The following is an 18,646-nucleotide window of genomic DNA, read 5'->3' on the forward strand; positions in this document are numbered from 1 at the left end:
ATATCTACCAGGAATTTGTTAGAATAAAACATCAAACATTTAAAATCCATCTTGGGGGAAGGGGGCAGAGCAATAGCACAGCCAGTAGGTCAGTTGCCTTGCACACGACTGACATGAGTTCGATCCCCCGCATCCCATATGGACCCCCAAGCCTGCCAGGAATGACCCAAGAGAAGAGCCAGGAGACACCCTGGGACATCTTGGTGTGACTCAAAAAAGCAAAATAAAGGGGCCGGAGAGATAGCATGGAGGTAGGTAGGGCGTTTGTCTTGCATGCAGAAGGACGTTGGTTCAAATCCCAGCATCCCATATGGTCCCCCAAGCCTGTCAGGAGCAATTTCTGAGAGCAGAGTCAAGAGTAACCCCTGAGCACTGCTGGGTGTGACCCAAAAACAAAATAAATAAAAATCCACATTTTGCTCAAAGCATGCTTTTTTGTTTCTACCAGCAATGGTAGGGGCTACTGCTGAGAAAATGTGTTAGGGACCACCAGTGCCAGGGATTGAGCCTGGGGCTCCAGCATGCAAAGCCTGAGTTCTCCTCAGCCTACAGCTTATACTTAAACACATTCTAAATTCGCAGTGCTTACTTTCATGGTCTAAGGGACTGGGGGCAGCACACAGATGCTGGGGGGCCCAAATCCACTGCTGGGATCAAACCCTGCTTGGCTGCAACAAGGTGCCACCTCTCAGACCGATGCAATTTTAACTTTGTAAATTTTGGAGACAGGGGGGCAACAATACTAGGGTTTCCTTAGTATCTGGGGTCAAATCATGACCCCTGAGCCAGAGCTGCTTCCTATACTCGACTCAGGCCTTAGTGGAGTAAAGAGGAACAAAAATCAGATTCGTTGGGGCCGGAGCAGTGATGCAGGCGGTAGAGCATTTGCCTTGCACATGCAAACCTAGGACACAGTCTGCGGTTTGATCCCCCGATTTCTGAACGGATAGCCGGGAATAACCCCTGAGCGTCACCAAGTGTGGCCCAAAAAGCAAAAAGAAAATTAGATTCGTCAAGTGAGATGCAAGACACAAGAATCCTTGGCTGTTGCATACTGGTCTCGGCCCACTAGGAACAATGACTTCAGTGCCACGAGGACCTCTGCCACATCAGTCCTTCCTGGGCAGGGCACGAAGGGCTTGTGCATGAGCCAACCCTTCAGGCCAGGGTACCAACTGTGAAGGGGACATAGGGAGTGAGTCAGCTCGGGACGGCCACATACAGACCCACCACCTTTTCCTGGGGACCTCAGCAATGAAGACCTGAGCAAAGGAACATATGCTGTCCTGGAGCCCAAGCAGGAACGCAGATCAGAAATGGGTCTCAGGGGGCCAGAGCGATAGTGTAGCAGGGAAGATGCTTGCTTCGCACGCAGCAACTCAGGTTCAATCCTCAACATCCACGTTCCCCTGAGCACCACCTAGAGCAGTGCTTCTCAAACAGTGGGGTGTGCCCCCCAGGGAGGGGCTCGAGGCTCCATAAAGGGGTGGGGGTACGCTTGACCTCGGCAAACACTATCATAACAAGCTAAGCCCCGTGTTTATGTCTCTATGTCTGGAGCTGAGGGTTGCCGTGTCCTGCTTCAAACCCGCTTCGAAAAGCTGTGCATTGCAAAATGTGCTCATTGTAGCCATTAATCCAGACATTACCTCCGATTAAAAAAAATCAGCTCAAATTATTTTATATATTTGTTTTGCAGGTTAAAGTTTTTTTTCTTTTAATAAAGATACTATTTACAGTTGCACAGGGGCACGAAAAATGTTTTCTTCCTAGGGGGGCATGACAAAAAATAATTGAGAAGCACTGGCCTAGAGTAATTTTTTGTTTTTGTTTTTGTGCCACACCGGTGAAGCTCAGGGGTTACTCCTGGCTCTGCACTCAGAAATCGATCCTGGCTTGGGGGACCATATGGGATGCTGGGGATCGAACCAACATCCCTCCTGGGTCAGCTGCGTGCAAGACAAACACCCTACCGCTACACTACCGCTCTGGGGTCCCGCCTAAAGTGATTTCTAAGCATAGAGTCAGGAGTGATCCCTGAGTGTTGCCAGGTGTAAACCCTCCCCACTTGACTCACAGAAAACACACTCATTGGGTGCAGAGCATGCCCTTCCCCTGCTCAGGCTGAAGCCCATATGCCCACACAGGCTCCAAACACACAGCAAATTTATTACTCTGATCAAGTCCAGTTGCACATGGCCTTGGTCTCTGGCTGGACCCTTCCCCCCAGGGCAGTGGGGCCGTGTCCAAGATACAAAGAAACTGGGACCGGAGCGATAGCACAGTGGTAGAGTGGTAGAGGTTTTGCCTTGCATGTGGCCAACACAGAATGGACCCCGGTTCAATTCCTGGCATTCCATATGGTCCCCCGAGCCTGTCAGGCAGGAGTGATTTCTGAATGCAGAACCAGCAATAAACCCTGAGAGCCGACAGATGTGACCCAAAACTTCCAAAACAAAACAAGATTCAAGGAAACTCAGTGCCAAGTTTGAGATGTTCAGTTGTGGGGCCAAAGAGATATCACAGCACAGAGCATTTGCATTGCAAGTGAATGGCCCAGAGGCACCCCATCTGGTCCCAGAAAGATTCGGTAGGTGGCTCAGGTGGGCAGGCGCGGCTATTTGAGGCGGTAGAGGACCTTGCGCTGCATGCGGTGCTGGACCTCGCCTCGCCTCAGCATCAGCTGCAGGACCTTGTAGATGGCGTGTTCTGGGTATTTCTGTGGGATCGGATGGGGCAGCCAGGTCAGAATAATAGGAACGGCCTCCCACAGGGAACCCCCCTGCACCCCAGAACTTCTCCCTTTGTTTTTTGAGAGGGGGTTTGGGGATACTAACAGTTGCGCTCAGGGGTTACCCCTGGCTTTGCATTCAGGAATTGCTCTTGGCAGGCTCTGGTGACCATATGGAATTGCCTAGGATTGAACCTGGGTCCATCCCGGGTTGGCAGGGTGCAAGGCTAACACCCTACAGCTATACTGCTCATGGTGCCCCCCACTCCCACCCATTGGAGGAGGAGACAAGGTCCAGGAAAGCCTCATCACTTGCTCAAGACCAACCGTGACTCAGTGGCAGGCAGGGCAGAGCCTTCACGGGTCAGGCTCGAGACAGTCCTGACTGACCTCGGGAGGCCTCAAATCAAGGACCCCTGCTGTCCCTCTGCTGCTTTGGCTGCTCCCCACACCCAGACCCTGGGCTTGGGGGACAGTGGCGCTATGGCTGACTGTGGGGACAGGCCCACCTGCTTGGTGAAGTCCTGCACGATGCTATGCTCCGACACCTGTGAGCCGATGGCAAATCGGCGCTTGAGCTGCTTCTCGATGCGGCTCAGCATCTCCTGGTCCTCCTGGCTGGTGAAGCCTTCCACACCTGTGGGCACGAGTGAGTGAGGGGGCAGTCACAGCCCCAGACCCAGGTGGAGGAAGTGTGGGGCCAGGTGCCAGGGTAGAGGGTTTCACACCTCCTGTTTGCTTGTACTACAGGTCCCCAGGCTTTCCTGGGTCAACAGCCGCCTCGTGGACTGAGGCCCCAAACACTGAGGTGCGTCCCTCACAGCCTCAAGAGCAGCGGAGGGGGTTGGGGGGGAAGGTGGTGGTGGCACAGTGATAGCACAGTGGGGAGGGCGTTTGCCTTGCACACAGCTAACCCAGGTTCAATCCCCAGCATGCCACAGGGTCCCCCAGGAGTGACTTCTGAGCGCAGCTAGGAGTAAACCCTGAACATGGCCAGGTGTGGCCCCCAAACCAACAAAAAGACTAGTGGGCCCCATTTCCTGGGGGTCTGGAGGGGCCCCGTCCTCTGAGCATGCTGCTCCCTGACAGCAGCGTCCAGAAGGGCAGAAGAACAATTGAGGATGTTCCAGGTTGCCCATGGGAGAAACCGGCTCCCACAGAATGTTCAAGGGCCCAAGCCCTTTACTCACCCCCCACCCCCGGTCCCGCCAGTGCAGGGCCCCTGGCTCAGGCTGAGTCCCTTGGCCCACTCCCTTCCTCAGAACTGATCCCCCAACAGCCTAAGCGGCTCTGCTCGGCCTCCCCCCTCAATTCCCTCAGCACCTCCTCTTCTCGCCCCTGGTCACCAGCCATGTGTTGCCCTCACTCTGTCCCTCTACCCCATCTGGAAGGAGACACACCCGGCAGGCATTGTCCTTGGGGGTCCCCCTATCTGCCTAACCATGCCCACTCACCAGACAGGGTGCCAGACAGGGCAGCATCCAGCGTAGACACCTGGAAAAGCCGCAACGCCTCCTCCACGTCCGCCTCGGTGGCGAAGGGCTGCAACTTCATCTTGCTCAGGGACTCAGCGATGCGCACGATGGCCTCCAGCTGCCTGGGGGAGGGGCAGGGGGGACACGCCAGGGGCTTAGCCCAATGCCCGGCGGCGAGGTGCCTGCCCAGGGCCTACCACAGAACCCTTTGCTGTCCCCTTCACCCTAGCTGCAGAGACCCAAGTCCTTTTCCAACACTGGGCACCCATTCCCGGCTTCATGAGTTCTTCTCAGGCCCTTGGCCTTTCCTTGGGCCACTCCTAGCAGTGCCCAGGGATCACTCCAGGAGGTGCTCGGGGGACCCTATGGGATGCTGGGGATTGAACCAGGGTCAGCTGCATGCAAGGCAAGTGCCCTCCCTGCTGTGCTATCCTTCCTGCCCTGGCAGGATCTGGGGAAATAAGACCGAAGCCAACAGAGGTGGGGAAGCTGAGACCAATGTCTCCCGGAAGTGGTCCCCGACCCGTGGGCAGGTGTCGGGCTCACCGCACAGTGATGGGGATGCTAGAGCGCCGGTCCAAGTCGCGCTCGTGTTGCCGGGCCCCACTTCGCATGAGGATGTAGCGGTTCTTGAGCTTCTCTGCAGCCGCTGCTGACAGCCGGGGGCCACACCTCCTGCAGGTGAGGAGCAGCGGCTATGAACATGGCACTGAACATGGGCTCAGCTGGTTAGAGACAGCACTTGAAAGGGACCTCAGTGAGGCCAAGGCTGGGAAACCAACACAGCAAGACGACACAGAACGGGGACAGATGGGACCTGGGCGGGGCCACTCAGTGCTGACTCCAGGTACACCTGCCTGCATTCAGCTATGCCAGCACCCTAGCAGAGTAGGCCCCCGCTGGGCAGCATGACACAGGGCATGTTTGGCATGAAGTACCCAGAGCTCATAGCCCCGCTGGAAGAAAGCAGGTGGCAGGACATGCAGCCCCTCGAATGACAGAGCCATTTTAGGGGACACCCTACCCTAAACATAGAGGGAGAAAGGTGCCCAGGCCTTCTGGGGACTGGCCCAGGGTTCTAGGACTCGCCAAAGCCCAGGAGCCTGGCCCCTGACCTGGGCACCAGTGGGCACTGCCTGCCCTTACCCAGGGTGGTGCATCAGGAACCTGCCTATTGCAGCGCTTTTTTCCAGGGTCATCCCACCAGACACTGGGGGGGGGGGGGGGCACTCGAGTTTCTGCTCAGGGGCAGGTCCTGGGTCCACAGCCAAGGCCCACCCTCCTGCCACTCCTCTGCCTCCATTTCCCCAGGCTCTCTCAGGTTTATCTGAGCTAGTCAGCTACGGCCCTGCATTTACCAGGACAGATGCGCCTGGCATAGGCAGCGAGGGGCTCAGGGACCCTACAGCCACCCAACGAGGACCCCTGAAATCTTCTCCAAAACCTAAGTCAGACACGGGCCTTTGTTCCCTGAGAGAAGGGAAAACTGAGACCCAGTCAGAGTCCCAAAGGGCAGCACAGGACTCACGAGCGGCAGTAGGCGATGAACTTCTTCAGCTTGGCCAGGCTGATCTCGCCCTCCACGGCCTGGGTCTGCGTCAACGCGCTCACGTGCAGGGTGATGACATGCTTGGCCAACATCTAGGTGGGGGCGACCATGAACGGGTCACAGCCTGCCGAACCCTGGGTACCCCAACAAAGGCTGAGCACCCGCAGAACCATCACGGCATGCATATGTCGTCACCGGGGATTGGTCCTAGTACCTGGACCCATGTTAACGGACCCATGTTAACTGCACACGACAAACTGGCTAAGCTCATGCCCAGGGGTACCCCAGCCCGGCCTGGCCTCTGCCCCACGCACCAGGTCCCTCTCCTCGTTGTGCTCGTCCTTGACGATGAAGATCATGTCAAAGCGCGACAGGATGGTGGGCATGAAGTCGATGTTGTCCTCGCCCTTGGTCTCGTCCCAGCGGCCGAACACCGAGTTGGCGGCCGCCAGGACGGAGCAGCGAGAGTTGAGGGTGGTGGTGATGCCAGCCTGCGAGGGGCCGAGAAGGTGAGAGGGCGCAGGGACCCGCCGCCTGCCTACTCAACCCTGTACCCAGGCCCCCATACCCACCTTGGCGATGGAGATGGTCTGCTGCTCCATGGCCTCGTGGATCGCAACACGGTCATCCTCTCGCATCTGCCACAGAACCAGGAAAGGGCAGGTCTCAGAGGCCGGGTCACCACAGGACAGGGAGGCCAGTGTGGCCTGGGCCCATCTCCCCGCCCCGACAGCCCAGAGGTAGAGATGGTGACAGACCCACGGCTCACCCAAGGGGGACTCCTCTCTCTAGCTGCCCCCACGGTGCCACCCAGCTTTCAGCTGCCACCCCAGCCCTGTCACGCACCTTGTCAAACTCATCGATGCAGACGACGCCACCGTCAGCCAGCACCATGGCGCCCCCCTCCATGATGAAGTTGCGGGATGCGGGGTCCCTCATCACTGAGGCCGTCAGACCTGCCGCGCTACTGCCCTTCCCGGAAGTGTACACCTGGAGGTGGGTGGCGGGCAGGGACCATGTTAGCCAGCTCTGGGGTCCACATGGCTGGCTGGTTGCCCCAACAGAAGGCAGATGCCACTCGCTGATCCTCCAAAGTCCCACAAAGCAGCAACCACAGACCCACAAACCTAACTCACAGGGGCCAGAGTGATAGCACAGTGGTAGGCGTTTGCCTTGCACACACCCAACTCAGGTTTGATTCTCGGCATCCCATATGGTCTCTGGAGTCCACTGAGAGTGCCCAAAGGGGGAAAATGAGGCAGAAACTTTAGGGAAGCAGCGGGGTGGCACTTACCCCAATGGGTGAACATTTCTCCACAAACTTCAGCAGCTGTGACTTGGCTGTGCCTGGGTCCCCCAACATCAGCAGGTTGATGTCACCGCGCCGGGTGAGCCCATCAGGCAGCCTGGGGACACAGGGACAGGCAGGTGGGTGAGGTAAGAAGCTACCAAGGGCCCCCAATTTCTCCCCAGCCTCAGTGTGAATAGGGCTGGGACTCAGAGAGCACCCACTTTCCAAGGGGAACAGCAAGGAGGCTGGCTGGGAGCTCAGGGTGAGTCCTATGGCTGAGAGGAGGAAAGGGGGAGTCTCTAGTGGGCTGCTCTAGTACAGATGTGCGGAATAACCAGAGACACTCTGGCTCTACCCTAGGAGTCCGGAGCTCTCTGCTTCAGTGGGCTATGCCATTGGATAGGTACACTCAGCAATCTCACAGGGTTGGGGTTGGGGGAACAGACACTCGAAAGCAGGGAACATGTAGGGAGGCTCAAAAACTGCTACAGCCTGGTGCTGAGGCACAGCACAGTGGAGAGGGTGTTTGCCTTGCATGTGACTGACCCAGGTTCGACCCCCAGCATCCCATATTGTCACCCCATATTGTCAGACTGCCAGGAGTAATTTCTGACTGCAGAGCCAGGAGTAAACCCAGCGCTGGTGGGTGTGGCCCCAAAAATCAAAAAAATAAAAGTACTGCTGGGGCCTCAGCCCACCTCCAGAGCGCCCACAAATAAGGAGCAGAGAGCAGACACTGCCTGCAGAGCCCCTCTTCTGCCTAAGGGACTGTTGAGGATTGTCCATGGAGCAAGAACAGGTGCAGCGGATGGTGGTTAGAGTGAGGGGTGCTGCAGGGAAACACGCCTCACCTCTTCCGGGAGCCCCCAAAGAGCAGACAGGCAATGGCCTTCTTCATGTCCATGCCCCCGAAGATGGAGGGGGCAATGCTCTTGGACACAACCTCGTAGACATTGGGGAGGGCGGCCAGGCGCCGGAACTCCTCCTCCTCCTGAGGGGTCACGGCTCCCGTAAAGCTGCGGCCTGTGGAGAAGGGGACACAAGAAGATGCCCGGGGGATAACAAGGGTGACCTTGGTGGTAGGCGCTAGGTGGGCTGCAGGGACCCAGGTGAAAAGGACAACGAGGGTGGGGGGCCCAGTCAGATATCTCCCCCAGAGCCAAACTCACCAGAGCCATCGGTGTCTACCTGGATGCCCAGGACCCGGATGTAGGAGCTGCGGATGCCTACACCCACCCTGTCGCGGCCCCGACTGGACGTGAGGCCAAACCTCTTGATGGAGTAGATGCCCATGATGGTGACCCTGTTGCCAGGGACAACCTTGTCGCACAGGTACCTGGTAGGAAGGGAGATGTGAGTCCCAGGGGGTGGCGCCCAGAATCCCTCCAACTGAGAAGCTCCAGGCCTCTCAGCATCCCGCACCTGACCTGAGGGAAGGTGTTGGCTATTGGGGCAAGAGTAGTATAAACATCAGCCCAACCTTCTAGCACTTTCTGAACTGAGCTGGTGGGGTGGGAGGAGAGGCTCTGAGCAAGCACAACCCCCCAGAGGCCCTTATCAGTGGGTAATCATTGCAGGGACCCCCAGTTCCTCCAGACCAGGGTCACGCACCACTCCTCTCCCTGCCCAGGCTGGGGCTGGGCACATCTCTCTGCCCCTGTACCTGCAGCTGCCCATTACGAGACAAACTGCTGGAAGCACCACCCGCCAGCTAGAGGCAACAGAACAGTGCGGGGAGCAATGGCCAGGCCGGATCTGCATGCTGGGCCCGGAAGCTGGTTAAACCCCAAGAAGTCACTGCACCTCTCTGAGCCTGGATGGATGACCTCATTCCCACAGGGCTGGCCCAGTGAGGTGGCTACCCCATCAAGTGCCTCGCCGTTGGAGACCCATTTGGCCTTATTACTGCTGACCATAGACAGGGCCGCTCCCTCTGCCTGTGCCTCCAAGGCACACCCAACACCCATGAGGTCTAAGGTGCATCTTTACAGGAGGCCATGGGGCAGGGTAAGGTCTCCCCAAAGGCTAGGGATACCCTTCTACCCGAGGAGAAACACGGGTTGGGCTTTGCAGATGAAGAAAAAGGAGAGAAACCAGGCCCAGAGCAACAGCACAGCAGGGAAGGCTGTTGACCGCTCTTGCAAGCAGCCAAAAAGGTTCAATCCCCAGCATCCAATAGGGTTCCCTGAGCACCATCAAGAGCATTCCTGAGCATAGTTGGGTATGCCCCCCGAATAAAACCAACAATAAAAACAACCCTAGAGTGATAACACAGCTGTGGGCATTTGCCTTGCACACGGCATGCCCAGGACAGACTGCAGTTTGATCCCCCAGTCCCATATGGCAGACTGCAGTTTGATCTCCCAGTCCCATATGGTCCCCCAAGCCAAGAACGATTTCTGGGGCCCGAGAGATAGCACAGCGGCGTTTGCCTTGCAGGCAGCCGATCCAGGACCAAAGGTGGTTGGTTCGAATCTCGGTGTCCCATATGGTCCCCCGTGCCTGCCAGGAGCTATTTCTGAGCAGACAGCCAGGAGTAACCCCTGAACACCGCCGGGTGTGGCCCAAGAATAAAAAAAAAACAACCCTGAGTGAGGTAAGGAAATGGGATTTCCCCCCCCCACAACCTGCCCAGCTCCTGCCCAGCCCACCCACCGGTCACAGTAGAGCTGCAGGTGTCGGGGCATCTCGCCATGGGGCACTGCATCGGGCAGCTCCTGCAGCTTCAGGGTCTGGAAGTCCACACACTGGCACTTGTCGGGCATGATGAAGTAGGGGTCCAGCGGACACTTGGGGCGCCCAGCCTGGTCCCTGTACCAAGGGGAGAAGAGGGAAAAGTCACCGGGACTCCTCTTAGAACACAGACCCTGGCAGTCCACCAGGTCTGCAGGCAAAGCCCTGCAGGGCATCCTGGAGCATGCCCCACCCACCCTCGGGTCCCCATTCCTGTCCCCCTGGCCTCTGCCTGCACACACGTGTTGCACTTCCGGGGCAAGGCATAGCCCTCCAGGCCGGGCCGCATGGCGATGTTGGTGATGGTGTTCCGGCAGCTGCGGCACTGGATGGAGATGCGGGTGGCCTTGGCACGGACGGCAGAGGCGGCGATGATGATGCCAGGGATCTTCACCAGGTGCGACATGGTGTCCGACTGCAAGAGCCACCGAGCAGGAAGGTTACAAGGGTCAAGGAATTATCAGCTGCCATGCAGAAAGCCAGGCGAAGGCAGTGACAGGGCTGTGTCGCTGCACGGATTCTCTACAAGTGTCCGGCCTGTTCCCCCATTCCCAACGCATACCTGTAGGTGTTATCTATGTGCATGTACTCTAGTAGGTGTAAATGTGTGGGTGGGTATGTATGTACGTGTGTGTACGCTTTCACAATCAAAAGCAAAGCAGAGCAATTCTACAGGTTGACTCAGGTTCAATTCTCAGCACCCATCAAGTTCCCCATGAGTCCTGCACCAGGAGTGATCCAAGAGTAAGCCTTGAGCACCACCAGGTGTAGCCCCAAATCAAAACAAAAACCCAAAGTCAGGAGCCCAAGCAATAAGCACAGGGGGTAGGGAGTTTGCCTTGATTGCAGTTGACCCAGGTTCAATTCCCAGCATCCCATATGGTCCACAAAGTCTGCCAGGGATAATTCCTGAGCACAGTCAGATTGACCACTGAGCACCTCAGGATATGACCACTGAGCACCTCAGGATATGGCCCCAAAACCAAAACAACAACAACAACAACAACGTCAGGAGCTGGAGCCGTAGTCCAGTGGGGAAGGCAAACTGCCTTGCACATAGCTGAAACGGCTTCAACTCCAGGCACCTCATATGGTTCCCTGAATCCATCAAGGTGATCCCTGAGTGCAGAGCTAGGAGCACAGTGGGATATCGACCCCCAAACAAAACCAAACAAAAAGGAACTAGCAAAGCTCCCTTAAGCCAGCAGGCTTTTCAGAGAAGGCTAGAGCCCAGGTCAGTTTCGAGCCTGGGAAGGCGAAGCAGAAGAGCTTCCGTATAATGAACTAGCCCCAGAGCCTCTAAACCTATTCTCTTTGGAGTCAGAGCGATAGCACGGCAGGGAGGGCACTTGCCTTGCACTCAGCCAACCTGAGTTTTATTCCCGGCATCCCATATGCTCCCCTGAACCTGCCAGGAGTGATTTCTGAGTAGAGACCAAAGGAATCCCTGAGCACTGCTGGGTGTGGCCCAAAACAATCAAAACAAAAACAAAAACAACTTGTTTTCTGGGGCCAGTGAAATAGCATGGAGGTAGAGTGTTTGCCTTTCATGCAGAAGAATGGTAGTTTGAATCCCAGCATCCCGCATGGTCCTCCGAGCTTGCCAGGAGCGATTTCTGAGTGTAGAGCCAGGAGTAACCTCTGAGCACTGCTGGGTGTGACCCCAAAATCAAAAGTTAATTAATTAAAACCTGTTTTCTTAGGCCTGAAATGAGCTTCCAGCCACTGCTCCTCCTCACTCAGAAATTCGCAGGAATTTCTCCAGCTATGTCCGGTTCCTGGCCCCATCCTCCAGTTACTTTACTACTGATTCCCGCACACAGGGGCACCACGTGAAAGCTTGTCTGTCTTCAGGAAGAGTTCCAGGCAAGTCTAGCACCACAAGGGTGTCGGCGAATAATTAAATAAAACAGATTCACAGGCTGGAGCAATAGTGCAGCGGGAAGAGCACTTGGGTCCAGCACAGTCAACCCCAGTAACTGGATGGCCCTCAGAGCACACCAGGAGTGACTCCAGATCACAGAGCAGAAAACCCTGAGCAAAGCCCAAAACAAAACAACAAAAGAAGAGATCTACAGTTGGATGGAGACTGACCATCAAGCCAAACCCTCCTATGTTGTCTCTCTGGAATTCTGCCAACTTCTTTCACCCTGATTCCCACATGCAATGTCCCCTGCTCTTCTTCCAGAAGGTTCTCCCAGCCCTTCTCAGTCAAAGCACACTGCTGGGGTCACACAGAACAGCGGACCCACCTTCAGGCTCCGGATGCCGGACGGGCTGGCGTCAGACTTAAGCATGACCTGGATGTCCTGCAGCACTTCCTCGCCACTGGGCCGGGGCCGGGTCACCTCATCAGCCACCTCCTTAGCGGCCTCCTCCAACTGCAAGAAGAAGGGCCGGGCTTTTAGCACCTGGGCTAGGACCGTTATGGGGTGGCGAAGGGGGGGGTGCTCAGGGAGAGGGTAGCCCACTCACCAACTGCAAGTGCTCTGCCGGCTGCTTGTACAAGTAGTCAGCCAGGTCCTCATCGAAGCTCGACAGATCTTCCATCTCCACCTCGATCCAATACTCGCCCAGGTTGTAATGGCGCTTGAGCTCATCCCTACAATGGGTTTTTTTGGGGGAGTGCAGAGAGTTAGATACAACTGACTCAGGTGCACCTGCCCAGCCGGCTCCACACCTTTCCAAACACACAAGGAGTTCTAAGGCATTAAGTTCCTTTTAGGGTCCCAGACTCCATTTGCCCACAGAGGCAACCTCTAATGTCAGGACACAGGGCACGCTCAGAAGTTTCCCCAGATGGGCTGCTGTTTGCAAACTGGAGCTTGAAAGGAAAACCAAAACTTTTGTCATTGGAGTCCAGGGAGCCTTGAACTTTAAATCTTTTGTGGGGTTTCTTTTGTTTATTTTTGGGCCACATTTAGAGATGCTGAGGGCTTATTCCTAGCTCTGTGCTCAGGGATCGCTCCAGGCCAGTGCAGGGGACCATATGGAGTACCAGAGGCCAAACCCAGGTTGGCCACATGTAAGTTCAGTGCCCTCCTCTCTGTACTATGGTTCCAGCTCCTGGCTACCTGGGAGGGGAGAATGAATTTTTTTCATCTGTAGGGCAAAATCACCACCTGGCACCTTATTAGTGAATGATATGCTTGCCTTTCTGGTGACGGAAAATTATGATGACAGAGACCGTTGCTTAGAAGTCACGCTGCTAAGAAGCAGACAGGACGGGGCCAGGCGGTGGCGCTAAAGGTAAGGTGCCTGCCTTGGACAGACCGCGGTTCGATCCCCCGGTTCGATCCCCCGGTGTCCCATATGGTCCCCCAAGCCAGGAGCAACTTCTGAGCACATAGCCAGGAGTAACACCTGAGCGTTACCGGGTGTGGCCCAAAAACCAAAAAAAAAAAAAAAAAAAAAAAAAAAAAGAAGCAGACAGGACAGCAGAGGACAAGTCTAGGAGGTGGAAGGGGCCTGACAATAGATGCACAACTAAAATGACTGAGTGAACTCAGCCACAGGCAACACTGCACCCCTCCCCCCCCCCAAAAAAACCTGGGTACTTGCAGAATTAAAAGGAACAGTTCAAAGAAGGGTGGTAAGAAGCTAATCAACGGAAATAGAGGAGCCAAAGCAATGGCGCTAGAGGTAAGGCTTCCATGCCTTGCAAGCCACTGCTCAAGTCTTCCAGGTTCTAGGCTCCCCGGCTCGCTGTTCCTTGTTCGATCCCCCGTCGTCCCATAGGGTTCCCCCTAAGCCAGGAACGATTTCTGAGCACATAGCCAGGAGTAACTCCTGAGCGTCAATGGGTGTAGCCCAAAAACAAAAACAAAATAAAACAAAACAAATCAACCAAAGGGGCCTGAGTAAATAAATAATACTGAGGGGAGGATTTTGCTTTGCACACAGCCCATCCGGGTTCGATCCCTCAGCATATCTTCAGCACCACCAGGACTAATTCCAGAGTACTTAGCCAGGAGTAACTCCTGAGTTATTGCTGAGTATAGCACAAAAAAAAAAAAAAAAAAAACAGGGATTAAAAAAAATAAATAAAAGAATTAAAGGACAGGACTAAAGAGGCAGTTACTGGGCTTGCAAGTTGTGGGTGGGGCAGGAGCCAACATTTAATCTCTGGCACCCAGCAGAACCAGAAGTGACCCCAACTGAGAGCATTGCTGAGGGGGGAGCCAGGAATCCAAAAAAATGAACAAGGAACCTGAACCAAAGAGATAGTACAGGGAGGAATACCCTTGCACTGGAGCCAAGGGTCTGATCCCCAGAACTTAAAGAGTATCACCAAAGAGGGACCCCCCTTGAGGGTCTGAGGGATCCGCAGAACTTAAGAGTACCCCCAAAGAGGGAGCACTGTGGCCTAGGAGTAGTATGAGTAGGTATGAGTATTTACATCAGAGTCCTGCTTCTGAAGTTTTTCAAACACGTCTTCTTGGTTCAGCGAGATGTTTTTTTTGGAGTCCACTCCCTTGGGGTGTTCAGGGTTCACCTGAACTGCTGGTGGATTGGTGGATATGGGGTGCCCAGATGGAACCCAAGTCAGCCAGGCAAACACCCAACGCATCGTACTAGCACTAAGGTCCCAGATTTCAGTGTTTTAAGTCTCCAAACATTTCTATCAAGTTCTATGAACTTGGGCAACTGTTTATTCTCAGGACTTTGGTGGGGTTGGGGTCACACACCGCAGTGTTCAGGGGTTCCTCCTGGCTTTGCACTCAAAAATCACTCCTGGCAGGCTCATGGGGGGGACCCTACGGGATGCTGGGGACTGAACCCCCGTCCTTCTGCATGCAAGGCAATCGCCCTACCTGCATGCTATCTCTTCAGCCCCCCCAAATTTACCTGTATTTGAAGGTGAAGCCGGTGCGGTCCGTGCCCACCCGGTACTGCCGCAGGAACTCCTTGAAGCGCCGCTGCAACTGCGACTTGCGGGCCTGGCCCTCTTCTTGGGCCGCGGAGTCCCCGCCGAAGCTGTCGCTGTAGAAGATGCCCGGATCGTCGAACCCCGACATGACGGCGCCTGCAAGGGGGACGAGACGACGACGCGTTGGAGAAACCGCTGGGACGCCCTATAGATGCCCCCCCAAACTCCCGCCGGACTCACCTCTCCTTTCCCCGACTCGCGCTCCTGCCACTGACTTTCGCGCCAAAATCCAGACGTCGACTTCCGGCTCCGCGGCGTCTGCTGCGTCCTCATTGGTTCGCTGGAACTCCGCGGCTTGCGACTGGCCCGCTCTGTGCCCGCAGGACCCGCCTTCCAGGCAGAATGCTGGAAGATGATTGGCTGATGGGCGCGTGACGTCATGACAGGGCCTTCTTCCGGGTACCATTTTCTATAAGGGAACTATTTGGCGCCAAATTTCTGAGTCTAGAGAGGATGCGGTGGCGGCTTTGGCTGCCCCGGGCCAAGATGGCGGCCAGGCTGCTAGGTCCAACTGCTTGGGGCTGATGGAAGGAAAGATAAGGAGATGCTGTTTTGATCCCCGGCATCCCATATGGTTCCCCCCCCCCCCGAGCATTGCCTGGAAATATCCCTGGATTGCAGAGCTAGAAGTAAGCCAGAGCACAATTGAGTGTAACCCAGAAAATTGAAAATCTGGAAGAGCAGGGAGCTACTTTCAGGGCCTCAGAGTTGGAAGAACTAGAGGGGTTCAGAACCTGCAGGTTCTGGGGCCCTAGATAGATAGGACAGGGCTTTAAGACTACTTACTTGGGGGGCCGGGCGGTGGCGCTAAAGGTAAGGTGCCTGCCTTGCCTGCGCTAACCTTGGACGGACCGCGGTTCGATCCCCCGGTGTCCCATATGGTCCCCCAAGCCAGGAGCAACTTCTGAGCACATAGCCAGGAGTAACCCCTGAGCGTTACTGGGTGTGGCCCAAAAACCAAAAAAAAAAAAAAAAAAAAAAGACTACTTACTTGGAACCTAGACAACTTGGGTTTAATCCCTGGCACCTCATATGGTCCCCCCTGAGCATTGTTGGCAGGAGTGATCTTTGAGCACAGAGCCAGGAGTGAGTTCTGAGGATAGCTGATCGAAACCAAAAAATTAAATAAGAATTTGTTTTTGTTTTGGGGTCACACCCAGCAGTGCTCAGGGGTTACTCCTGGCCCTACACTCAGAAATCGCTCCTGGCAGACATGGGGGACCATATTGGATGCCGGGATTCGAACCACTGTTTTCTGCATGCAAGGCAAACGCCCTACCTCCATTCTATCTCTCTAGCCTCTAAATAAGAATTTTTTTTGGGGGGGGGGGTTTGGGCCACACCCGGTAACGCTCAGGGGTTACTCCTGGCTATGTGCTCAGAAGTTGCTCCTGGCTTGGGGGACCATATGGGACACCGGGGGATCGAACCGCGGTCCGTCCAAGGCTAGCGCAGGCAAGGCAGGCACCTTACCTTCAGCGCCACCCCCCTGGCCCCTAAATAAGATTTTTTTTTTTTTTTTGGTTTTTGGGCCACACCCAGCGTTGCTCAGGGGTTACTCCTGGCTGTCTACTCAGAAATAGATCCTGGCAGGCACGGGGGACCATATGGGACACCGGGATTCGAACCAACCACCTTTGGTCCTGGATCGGCTGTTTGCAAGGCAAACACCGCTGTGCTATCTCTCCGGGCCCAAGAATTTTTTAAATAAAGGAGCCAGAGCGATAGCACAGCAGGTAGGGCATTTGTCTTGTAGAGCCAGAGCGATAGCACAGCAGGTAGGGCATTTGTCTTGTACCTGGCCAACCCAGGTTTGATCCCTAGCATCCCGTATCGCCCACTGAACCTGCCAGGAAACCGGCAGGAAAACGGTCCCAAAACAAATAAGCAAAAAAAAAAAAAAAAAAAAAAAAACTTTTTAAATAAAAGAATTCTGGAGGGGCCGGGCGGTGGCGCTGGAGGTAAGGTGCCTGCCTTGCCTGCGCTAGCCTAGGATGGACCGCGGTTCGATCCCCCGGCATCCCATATGGTCCCCCAAGAAGCCAGGAGCAACCCCTGAGCGTCACAGTGTGTGGCCCAAAAACCAAAAAAAAAAAAAAAAAAAAAGAATTCTGGAGAGGGGCTGGAGAGATATAACAGTAGTAGGGTGCCTTGCACATGGCCAACCCAGGACAGACCCAGGTTCGATTCCCGTCATCCCATATGGTCCCCAGAGCCTTCTAAGAGTGCAGAGCCAGGAGTAACCCCTGAGTACTGCCAGGAGTGGCCCCCCAGAAAAAGCAAACAAAATATCTGGAGAGCAGAAAGCCTTGGAATTGGAAGAACCTGGTAATTAGCACTTTCAGGCCTGGAATAAGAACAGTAGTACAGGGGTGGAGCAGTGACACAAGCGTAAGGGCGTTTGCCTTGCACATGCTAACCTAGGACAGACTGTGGTTTAATCCCCCAGCATCTCATATGATCCCCCAAACCCCCAAACCAGGAGCAATTTCTGAGCGCATGGCCAGGAGTAACCCCTGAGCATCACCAGGTGTTGCCCAAACACCAAAAAACAAAACAAAACAAACAAACAAAAAAACAGTAGTACAGGGCTTAGAGCACCTGCATAAGCTAGATTCTATCCCCAGCACCATATAACCCAGCCTAGAGAGATTCCTTAGCACTGCCTAATTTGACCCAAAAACCAAAACAGTCTTCATATCCTTGTGGCCTATAGTGGCCAAAAGGGCGCCCCACCTGCTCCATGCCACTCACTCAGACCAGACTGGAGAGGTGCCAGAAATAGATTACTCTGGTCTCCATAAAATCATAAACAGGCGTTCAAGCATATTTTTTTAGACCCAGAGATCTTTTTTAACCTCACTACATGCACTTTTTCATTATTTGGCAATGCTTAAACTTGGCATCGATCCTCAGACTCCCAACTAAGCTTGAAAAATAGAGGAAGATGAAGCTGGAGACATAGAAGAGGAGGATTAAGACACTTTCCTTGCATGCAGCAGTTCTAGATTCAATCCCCAGCACTCCATAGGATTCTGCAAGATCCCTGAGCAAAAAAAGACCAAAAAAAGAAACAAAGAAAAAGAAGATGTGGCAGAAGTGGGCAGTTTCAAAGCAGAAACAATGGCTCTCTGGCCTGCCCTTTCTCCCCCAGTTCACGAACATGATCTGGGAAGAATTTGTTTTTGTTTGAAAGGAGGGCACACCCTGCAGTGTTCAAAGCTTTTTCTTGACTCTGCTCTGGGGATCATTCATGGTGAGGTTTGGGGGACCAGATAAGGTGCCTGGGATTGCCTGACCAGGGTCAGCCCATATTATCTCTTGAACCTGGAAAGAACTCTTGCTTCTTCAGCCACATGTGCAGAGATGAACAGAAGGTATTTGACATGCTAACCTTGGTGCTGCAACTGTGTTAATGATTTAAGTGTGAGGCATGTTAATGATTTAAGAGTGTGGGACATGTGGGCACCAACATACTAATGTGAGCCTGTGCTTGCAGTGTGCAACAGTGGAGAGTGAATTTGAAATTGGCTCTTGTTCTGTTTGTAGGCCATATCTTGAGGTGCTCAGGGACGACTCTTGGCTTAGGGACTACTGGATCAATGCTTGGGGAGCTACTCCTGGTGCTCAGGTGCTACTCCTAAATCAGTGCTCAGCACAGACCACATAGGGATTGAATCCAAGCCTCCTGCATGCAGTCTACATTCAATCTACCACTCTCTCCAGCCTGGTTCTTTTTTTTTTTTTTTTGGTTTTTGGGTCACACCTGGCAGCGCTCAGGAGGTTACTCCTGCCTCCATGCTCAGATATCACTCCTGGCAGGCTCCGGGGACCATATGGGATGCTGGGATTCGAACCAATGACCTTCTGCATGAAAGGCAAACACCTTACCTCCATGCTATCTCTCCAGGCCCTCCAGCCTGATTCTTACTGATTC

At 54.6% G+C, this 18,646-nt stretch overlaps 1 protein-coding gene across 1 annotated transcript; it reads right to left on the minus strand.

The window, feature by feature from the left end:
* Positions 1–2,567: 2,567 nt before the first annotated feature.
* MCM5 (minichromosome maintenance complex component 5) lies at positions 2,568–14,924 on the minus strand. The gene is made up of 17 exons (XM_049771755.1): positions 14,890–14,924; positions 14,628–14,805; positions 12,255–12,381; positions 12,032–12,160; positions 10,022–10,194; positions 9,702–9,857; positions 8,216–8,382; positions 7,898–8,069; positions 7,050–7,161; positions 6,602–6,745; positions 6,328–6,393; positions 6,070–6,246; positions 5,735–5,847; positions 4,753–4,881; positions 4,186–4,328; positions 3,241–3,368; positions 2,568–2,719 (listed from the first exon to the last, which is right to left on the minus strand). Exons 2-17 carry the CDS (start codon positions 14,795–14,797, stop codon positions 2,618–2,620), a joined length of 2,208 nt encoding a protein of 735 aa, XP_049627712.1. The 5' UTR covers positions 14,798–14,805; positions 14,890–14,924; the 3' UTR covers positions 2,568–2,617.
* Between the last annotated feature and the right edge of the window lie 3,722 nt (positions 14,925–18,646).

Source organism: Suncus etruscus, chromosome 4, assembly GCF_024139225.1.
Source record: "Suncus etruscus isolate mSunEtr1 chromosome 4, mSunEtr1.pri.cur, whole genome shotgun sequence".
Classification (NCBI taxonomy): domain Eukaryota; kingdom Metazoa; phylum Chordata; class Mammalia; order Eulipotyphla; family Soricidae; genus Suncus; species Suncus etruscus.

Coding starts and splice junctions, on each gene's coding strand:
- MCM5 (XM_049771755.1), bottom strand. CDS start 14,797: ATGTCGGGGTTCGACGATCCGGGCATCTTCTACAGCGACAGCTTCGGC. Junction 12,161..12,254: donor CGGCAGAGCACTTGCAGTTG/GTGAGTGGGCTA, acceptor TTCTTCTTGCAG/TTGGAGGAGGCCGCTAAGGA. Junction 6,746..7,049: donor AGAAATGTTCACCCATTGGG/GTAAGTGCCACC, acceptor ACCCACCTCCAG/GTGTACACTTCCGGGAAGGG.